Source organism: Sinocyclocheilus rhinocerous, unplaced genomic scaffold, assembly GCF_001515625.1.
Source record: "Sinocyclocheilus rhinocerous isolate Xijiao unplaced genomic scaffold, SAMN03320098_v1.1 scaffold198, whole genome shotgun sequence".
Classification (NCBI taxonomy): Eukaryota; Metazoa; Chordata; class Actinopteri; order Cypriniformes; family Cyprinidae; genus Sinocyclocheilus; species Sinocyclocheilus rhinocerous.
The window spans coordinates 137092-146611 of NW_015635035.1; the positions used below are offsets into that span (position 1 = coordinate 137092).

The 9520-nt window shown below is 36.5% G+C and overlaps 1 protein-coding gene across 1 annotated transcript in view; it reads left to right on the forward strand.

The window, feature by feature from the left end:
* The window catches only part of LOC107746259 (low-density lipoprotein receptor-related protein 1B-like), a 182606-nt gene that overhangs the window by 118132 nt on the left and 54954 nt on the right, over positions 1–9520 (forward strand). The window contains exons 43-51 of the mRNA XM_016560390.1: positions 1693–1818; positions 2204–2332; positions 2602–2721; positions 3079–3192; positions 4533–4682; positions 5763–5885; positions 7694–7813; positions 8255–8383; positions 8714–8836. Of these exons, the coding sequence (XP_016415876.1) occupies positions 1693–1818; positions 2204–2332; positions 2602–2721; positions 3079–3192; positions 4533–4682; positions 5763–5885; positions 7694–7813; positions 8255–8383; positions 8714–8836 (1134 nt within the window). The remainder of the gene's footprint in view (positions 1–1692; positions 1819–2203; positions 2333–2601; positions 2722–3078; positions 3193–4532; positions 4683–5762; positions 5886–7693; positions 7814–8254; positions 8384–8713; positions 8837–9520) is intronic.

Below are 9520 nucleotides of genomic sequence, written 5' to 3' on the forward strand. Positions count from 1 at the left end.
GTAATTATGTCCCCACTGGATGCAACAAATGCCTCGTTTATAATGGGTTTTAATGTTTTTGTTTTCGTCGCCGGACAGGGCATCACAATATGATAAGAGAGTAACATTTCCGTCACACGCTTGAGGTATTTATACTTAAATAGCACAACGCACTGGATAGCTGGCCAATCAGCGTACACCTCGCTTTTCAGACCGATGAGCTTTGTAAAAATCGATGCGTTTCAGAAAGGTGGGGCATAGAGGAGAAACAATAATGTACAGTATGTGGAAAATAATGTGTTTTTTAACCTTAAACCACATAAACACATTTCATTACACCAAATACACAAAATAATGTTCTTTTTAGCAACATCATATGACCCCTTTAACACACCACCTTTGATTTTTGAGACTCGTTTCCATATTCATGTTGAGTCACAGTACAATGAATTAGAGATGCTGGAGGCTCTTCATAGGTATGGGCGCTTCATACAGCTCCCAGAGGCACAATGTTCTGGATTCATAACGTTTCCTGACAGTCTGGATGTTCATTTAAAAGTTCTTTGACCAGTCTGATTAAATGGACAATTCTTTCTATTTCTATTTTGTTTTTAATTATAAATATACATTACCTGCATAATAATTAGAGCAAAACTTGCAGAATGTCTTGGTATCTTTAATGACAGCAGTCAGGCAGCATAAACCAAAAACCTGTTCTCCAGCATGATTTGAGATCTGTCCTAAGAACATCTTGTGCTTTAATGGATGTGAGAACATCTGACGTCTGTATAAAGCAGGGTTATTATAGTTAACTAGAACTGAAACTTAAAATGTACACCATAAAAATTTTTATTTAAAATAAAAATAATAGCTTTAACTGAAATGAAATAAAGTATAAAATCTTTTTCAGATTTCAAAACTTTTCGGCTAGTTGCCAAGGCAACATTTTTCATTTTAAGTTAGTTTAACTTGTACTAAAATAACAAAAACTAAAACTGAAATAAAAATTAATAAAAACTATATACACTCTAAAATAAATAGCACACAATGTTCTGCATTAATATGACAGAATTTTCTATCTATCTATCTATCTATCTATCTATATATATATATATATATATATATATATATATATATCGTTCTATCTTTATTTTTTAACAGTATACAACACAAAATTACTAAAATTACAATTAAAAACTAAAATGAAGAAGAAAGCGGAAAATATAAAAATGAAAACTGATTCAAAAATGTAATAAAAAACTATAATAGTATCTCAATAAGACTAAACTAACATTGGTACTAAAGAGTCGCATGTTTAGTATCACAAATTTGCATATTTGATTATAGTGACCTAGAAATACGTAGAGCAGAACAGTATAGTTCTCTTCTTCCGTTTAAATGAGATTACACTTATGTTTTAAATTTTTAACAACTTTTTTTTGTTTTGCTTAGGAACTGCACTTTGTAGGGACTCCAGGGTATTCAGTGAATAAGCCTCTGATGTACTGCATTTGTCAGTGTAGTCAGCTCTTTTTAAGAAAGCAAACCCGTTTTAGCTCAAAGTTTTGTGGATTGCTCACTTCAAAGTCTTTGGAATGACTTTTCTCTGTGTTCATGTTTGTTTGTTGCTTAATATTGTTATTTAGGCTTTTTTATATATACTCAGAGCACTGTTGTGAAGGTACGTGATGTTTCCTTGTCCCTGTGTTTCAGGCGAGCTATCTCCATGCAGGGTTCTGAATGGTGGCTGTGGTGACCTCTGTCTCCTTACTCCAGATGGCACAGTCAACTGCAGCTGCCGAGGAGAGCGGATACTGCTCGATGACAACAGATGTGTGTGTAAGTTTCACCATGCTTCCCTCAGACTCTCAGGGAATATGAGTCCCTCCATCTCAGAAAGATGTGAAATTACTTTGCTTCATTTATTCCAGCATTTGTTTTGTATTTAACTAGTCATCGCTATGGCTGTTGCTCAGAAGTTTGAGATTTAAACTCTTTCTGTACTATTTTTGCTATGGACATGAATGGTACTTCAAAAAGTGTAGCTTCTTGAGAAAGGGTGTGCTATTGGATCAAAGACATGATTCTAATTGTTGTCTTATTTTTTTATTTTATTCAGAAGTTAATTAAAAATCAATTAAAAATGCAGTTGAATACATCTTTTATATGATTAACATGTTTTGTTTGCTAGATTCTTTTAACATCATTTTGTGTTCTTTTATAGCAAAAACGTCCTCTTGCAACATCCACACTGAGTTTGAGTGTGGAAATGGGGAATGTATAGACTACCAGCTAACATGTGATGGAATTGCCCACTGCAAAGACAAGTCAGATGAGAAAATGCAATATTGTGGTAAGTAGCCGATCACAATGCTTCGCCGTATGTAGTCCCTGCTCCTGCATCATGAAAGCAGTAAGCACGCAGAATTGGTTTAAGGTGGCAGTTCCATTCCCTGAGGCTTCAACCTAATAAAATGAGCCGCTTCTCCTTACTGCTTTCAACCAGAGGAGCAAATGGGAATAAGCCCAGAGCAACAGATAGAGTAAATAAGAGAGAGGATATGAAGCTTTTTTTGCCCTGATGTGAAAGATTTGCTGTGCCGTTGCTTTCCGTATCGCTAGACAACAGGAGCTGCCGAAAGGGTCACCGTCCTTGCTACAACAGGCGTTGTGTGGCTAACAATCGCTTTTGTGATGGAATGGACGACTGTGGAGACAACTCAGATGAGGCATTTTGTAACAGTGGGTATCTTGTCTGCGAATATTATTATTTTTACATTTTGCATATAAATTTCACTTAAGGAAGTTATTTTTTTGCAGTCTATAAAAGAAAATAGGTAGCAAAAAAATATATTGTGCCGCTAGTAGGTTTATTTCGGACCATGTTAGACCTCAAAAATGACACCCAATTTTCAAGCTGTGAAAGCAATTCACAAGTCATTTTCTTTGGAGCTGTCCTGTCTGGAAGACCCTGTTATCATCAGTGAATTGCGGTGCATATCATACAAATATTGCCGCACAATATTTAATTCATTTAAGCGCACATCCAGGAGCTTTAGTCTCTCCGCTCTCAGTGTAAATGAAGTGTCTCTGTTCCAGATGTCACGTGTGCTGCATCTGAGTCATCCTGTCAAGATGGAACTTGCATACCAATATCCTCCTGGTGCAACCAGGTCATCGACTGCGCCGATGCCTCGGATGAAAAGAACTGCAGTAAGGCCATGTTGCAAAGCAGCACACGTTCTCTTTATCCTACTGTAATAATCACTGCCTTGATGTATCAGACTATTATAGACTACAAATGTAATGCATTCCTAGATAGAACTGAGGATAAATCAATAAACTGTCATTAAAGGGACAGTTCACCTAGAGATGAAAAAAAAATGTCCTTCCAAATCTTTGACTGTCTTTCCTCAATGGAACAAAAAATGCACATTTTTAAAGCATATCCTGTCCACTCTTTCCCATATAATGAAAGGGGGCAAAATGACAAAAAGCACCTTAAAAGTATTTTAAAAGCAAGTCTGAGGGACAGAGGGACTATATTCCAAGTCTTTTGATGTCATATGATATTGTAGTCATTATTTTAGTCACGTGTAGTGAATTTTTAGTCTAAATTAATTAGTCAAAACTGCTGGAACTTTCAAATCAAATGGCAGCATTGACATCAATGACAGAGCCAATGTCATTTGGTATTGATGTTTTTGTAGACTGCATGACTTCTGAAGTCCATTTTGGGGCTTTGGAGGAGAACAATATTTTTGACCAAACAAATTTCAGTCTTTTTTTCACAAAAAGCTATCATATGGCTTCAGCCGACTTATATATTGCCCTTCAAAAGTTTGGGATCAGTATGATTTTTTAAAAGAAACCTTTTATGTTTACTAAGTCTACATTTATTTGGTCCAAAAAAAACTTTATAATATTATGAAGTGTCATTACAATTTATTTATGCAAAGCCAAATTTTCAGCAGCTATTACTACAGTCTTGTAGTATCACATGGTTCTTCAGAAATCATCCTTATATATTGATTTGGTGCTCAAGAAACACTTCTTATTATTATTTTTATTATTATCAATGTTGAAAACACATGTGCTACCTAATATTGTTGTGGAAACTGTGATACTTCTTTTTCGGGATTCTTTGATGAATAAAAAAAGTTCAAAAGTACATAATTTATTTGAAATAGAAATCTTTTGTAACATTATAAATGTGTTTACTATTACTTTTGATCTATTTAATGTAACCCTTTCTGAATAGTGTAGTTGTATTTTAATGATACTTTATTACTGTAATGGTGCTTTTTTTGTAATTTTGAAGACTCCGCTCTATTCACTTTCATTACATTGCAAAGAGTAGCTTGAATATTATTAAGAAAATCATCTTTTGAGAGTCGTATGGACAGAAGTCATATTTGGGTGAACTATTGTTTTCATTTTGATTATGGATTGTGTGTGTCTGCATGAATGATCATACAGCTTGGAATCACTTGCGTCATCTGTTTTGTCATCTCTTGTGACCTAGATCACAAAGTCTTCCCCCTTTTTTTCAGATCACACAGATTGTGCAGACTTTTACAGGATGGGAGTTGCAGAAAAGGTCTTTGTCAGTTGTAACAGCACCTCACTGTGTGTTCACCATTCGTGGCTGTGCGATGGAGCCAATGACTGCGGAGATTACGCCGACGAGAGGAACTGTCAGGGTAACGCTCACTATAACTCTCCGTTTGTTAGCTTTGCAGCTTGAGGAAGCCAGGTTCCATTAAAATCAAATTAATTTTGTCGAAACACTATTTATGAAAGAGGTAATGAAGCAGAGACAAGCCCCTGTCTTTTTCTCCATGCTTGAAGAGCCTCAAAAGGTGCGGAAGGCTGATGAATAATTATTGGTGATTGTCAGACTTGCGAAGAGCAGACATTTAAACACTCCTGCAAACTGCGGTCCCTTCAAAACCGCTGATGAAAAGGTGGCCTGAAAATTAGTCTTGGCAGGTTTCAGCTTATTACTCATTAGCGTGTCAGTGGTTTCAAATAGAAAGCAAATGTGGAATTTATCGGAGAAGACCTGTCTGAATGGAGATGTACTTTTAATGAGGCAAGTGCACTTTTACACCCTTATAGTCCCATAGAGAATTGCATCACATAAAGATTTCATCTGCCTGGGAGCGATTTTAGGAGGGAATAATGACCCAAACCAACCACTGGACCAAATTCGCTAACACTAAGCAAATCTTGGACTTATTTACGCTCTCCATAATCAAACACGTGTTTTCTCTGACTGCCGCAGTCTCCCACGAAGAGGTAATGAAGCAGAGACAAGCCCCTGTCTTTTTCTCCATGCTTGAAGAGCCTCAAAAGGTGCGGAAGGCTGATGAATAATTATTGGTGATTGTCAGACTTGCGAAGAGCAGACATTTAAACACTCCTGCAAACTGCGGTCCCTTCAAAACCGCTGATGAAAAGGTGGCCTGAAAATTAGTCTTGGCAGGTTTCAGCTTATTACTCATTAGCGTGTCAGTGGTTTCAAATAGAAAGCAAATGTGGAATTTATCGGAGAAGACCTGTCTGAATGGAGATGTACTTTTAATGAGGCAAGTGCACTTTTACACCCTTATAGTCCCATAGAGAATTGCATCACATAAAGATTTAATCTGCCTGGGAGCGATTTTAGGAGGGAATAATGACCCAAACAACCGCCGGACCAAATTCTCACTACACTAAGCAAATCGTGGACTTATTTACGCTCTCCATAATCAAACACGTATTTTCTCTGACTGCCGCAGTCTCCCACGGGCAGAAATGTGCAGAAGGCCACTTCGCCTGCCCCAGCGGGAACTGCATCTCCAGCGTGTGGCTTTGTGATGGGCAGAAGGATTGTGAAGATGGTGCAGATGAGTTCCAGTGTGGTAAGCATGACTGGTATTAGCCTCCCATTGCTTTCACTCAGCTTGATTTCTCATGTGGAGCGAGAGATTACGGCCCACCTCTTGAGATGAGCTTTGAATGCAGAAACCAATTCAGCTGCTAATACTGAGGTCAAGAGAAGCATTTTCAGGTGATAAAAACCAATCCCCATGTATACCTGTGCCCTTGGAGGCTTATGTGTATGTACAGTATATAACAGGATCCCTCAAAGCATTTTCAGTTCACCAAACGGTTGTATGAAATTCAGATAGATTATATATTATACATTTATAAATTAGTTTTAGTTATTTATTGATTATGTATGTATGCATTTATTTATTTATTTTTGAATAAATGCATGAATTAGTAAATTAATTACTTTTTTTTAAAAACAACCTATGCTCCACATCTAATGTGGACATGCTCCTTTTTTAGAATTGAAAGGGTGTTTTTCTCCTTAAGATGACACGACGTCTTTGCTCACCATCAGCACTGTGAATGGAGATAGGATATCTGCATATATAGCAAGAGAGCATCAGGCAGTCGAGGAGAATCATGGGAATTTGAGACCAATCTTTCCTGCTGCGTCCCTTAATTTCATTCTCCATGCTCTAACCCCAGGAGTGGACCACTCTAACTCTTCTGGCAGGCAGAGTCTGTCTAGAATAGAACTGAAAGGGAAAAAAACTTGGCTTAGATATGAACTGCCCTGCTATCGCAATTTGCACATGCATGGGCATGTTTTAGTGTATAATTATGTTGACGTATAATTATATTCCATCAGATCTGTGAGATTTCTTGATCATAAAAGAATTTGATTTAAAAAATCGTCTTTTAGGCATGTCTGTTGAGGTACAGTACTATTCAAAAGTTTAAGGTTGTTAAGTTTTTGTAAGTTGATGATTTTTTTGAAAGTAGTCTATTATGCTCACCAAGGCTGCATTTATATGATCAAAAATACAGTGTAGGCAGTAATATTGTAAAATATTATTACAATTTAAAGTGACTGTACACTATGTTAATATATTTTAAAATAAAAAAATTTCCTGTGATGGCAAAGCTGAATTTTCAGCAGCTTTTACTCCAGTTTTCAGTGTCACATTATCCTTCAGAAATCATCCTAATGCTGATCTGGTTTTCAAGAAACATTTCTTTACCGAAAACAGGTGAAAATAGTTGTGCTTCTTAATATATTGTGGAAATGGTGATACAATTGACTTTTTTCAGAATTCTTTGATGAATAGAACATTTCAAAGGCCAGTATTTATTTGAAATAGATTTTTAAAATAGATTACGCCAATTTATTTGTCCCTTTTGCCACAACATCAATTCTGTACATTTTAAATCCATATACGAGCTGAAATATTATTTTGTCAACTTTTAAGAGTGCACTAGCATGTAGACATATCAGAGCTGAATGAAAGCAATAAAAAATCATTTTTATAGGGTAAAGCTGTTGCTCAAATCAAAGAACAGAGATAGATGTGTCTGCTAGTTCTATATATTTGAGATGAATGACAGGATACAAGTGTGATTACACAACAAAAATGCAGAAAACACAATTATTCTGCTTGATTGCATCTTTGTGTAAAAAAACGCTCTAACAAAGACTGACGTATTTATGGCGAGAGGTTTTAGAGTGTTTTGTTGCTGCTGTTTTTAGAGAGCACAAGTAATATAAGTGTAATCCAGAGGTCTACAGCCAAGTCTGCTGAATTTAGAAATAAATCTCTAAAAGCATTCGGCTAGAGATAAGTTCTAAATTGTGGATGCACTGTTATTTGTGGCTCTCAAACTCCTTTGTTGATAGACTCCTCCTGTCTGTGGAACCAGTTTGCTTGTTCGAAAAACAAGTGCATAGCAAAGCAGTGGCTCTGTGATGGTGAAGACGACTGTGGAGACAGGGTGGACGAGAGCGTGGATCTCTGCGGTACGCATGTGACCTCTCCTTCCATTATTTGCGACTGTAACTATTGTTTTTCCGTGCCTCAAAGGCAGCGTTTTGAATGAGTTGAGTTTATACATGGGCTAAATACAATGCAACTATTATAAATTGGGCAATTATGAAAATGCAATCATGGTTTATTATATTAGTAAATATTTGTAGTAAACAAACGTTTAATTTGGATTGTAATGAAATGTCAGTAAGATATAAATAATATTGCTGTGTTCCTAATAACGCAATTAAACACAATAAACGCTTTTCAGAACTTGATAAGCAGCACAGAACATCCAAGTGTATGCTGTGCATTTGTTAAAAAGCTTTCACAATTGACTGTGTGATTCCTCTAGATATTCAAGTAGGCTGTGATTTATAATCAATAGACCTGAGCAACATTTAATGGTGCATTACTAACAAAATATTATCCAGGCTCGGTGACCTGCGCCCCAGGGTTATTCAGTTGTCCAGGCTCGTACGCATGCGTCCCCAAGCGCTGGTTGTGTGACGGGGAGAGAGACTGTCCCGATGGCAGCGATGAGCTCGCAGCGGCCGGCTGTGGTAAATATTCCCATTGATCTGTTTAAAATGTCTTCTGCATGTCGATGTGTTATCGATGAAAGCTCCCTTCAGGTGTTGTTCTAGCAGCGATATCGGCCATTCATTATAATTGCCTATTTGATACGTGCTCAGGTCAGGCTTTAAAAACTCAATGACATCCAAAGAATAAGATATTCTTAACCACAGGCACTTCATTAATGATGCGTTTTGTAACATGTTAGACTGCAGGCTGTGGTAGAGATGGATTTGGCAGATATGACTAGTACCCCAAGGTGAAAAAAGTCTTAGTGAGAATTAATTAAGATCAAGGTCCTGATGTTTACCCTGCAGCTCCAAATAACACATGTGATGAGAATTCCTTCAGATGCCTTAACAAAGGCTGCATTCCAAAACGCTTTGTTTGTGACCATGATGACGACTGCGGAGATGGCTCGGATGAATCGGTTGAATGTGGTAAGCAACTTTTCTTGAAATCTGTCTGAATGAGTAATATTTATTTGCTTTTTCTATATTCCAAAAGTGTATTTTCAGACTTACCCATAGGAAAAATTTATTGCTCAGTGGTTGCTATTCCTAAACTCAGGAGACTTAGATGAGATTCTCATAAATCTCTCATTTTAGTATCAACAGCATTTCAGATGTTTCTCCTAAAATTCCTTAGGAGAAATGGAAGTAGACACAAATGAGACATGAGAAATATTTGAGAAAAAAAAGAGTCAAAACAGAGAATGTGGTGGAAGAAACATAGAATATCTCTTTATTGTCTTGCTGCAATCTCTATCAAGACTCCATTATAGGAATATTTTATTGCTCAGTGGTTGCTCTTTCTAACCTCGGGAGACTTAGTTGTGATTCTCATGTATTTCTCATTTTAGTCTCAACGGTGTCTCAGAACTCTTAGAATATCAGAATATCAAGGGTTACTAGTTTAATGTTTAAATGTATCTTCAATGTCCAGCATTGTATACACCACATTTTCCAAACACACTAGAAAGGTTACAAGTGCAAGATGTTTAGTATAAGTATAAGTATAAGAGCAATACCTTTTTTTAACAAATGTAACACTAGTGTACCAGGTTTTTTTTTTTTTTTCTTTGTTTTGTTTATTTTTGTTTTTTCAGTGTTTATTTTTATTTT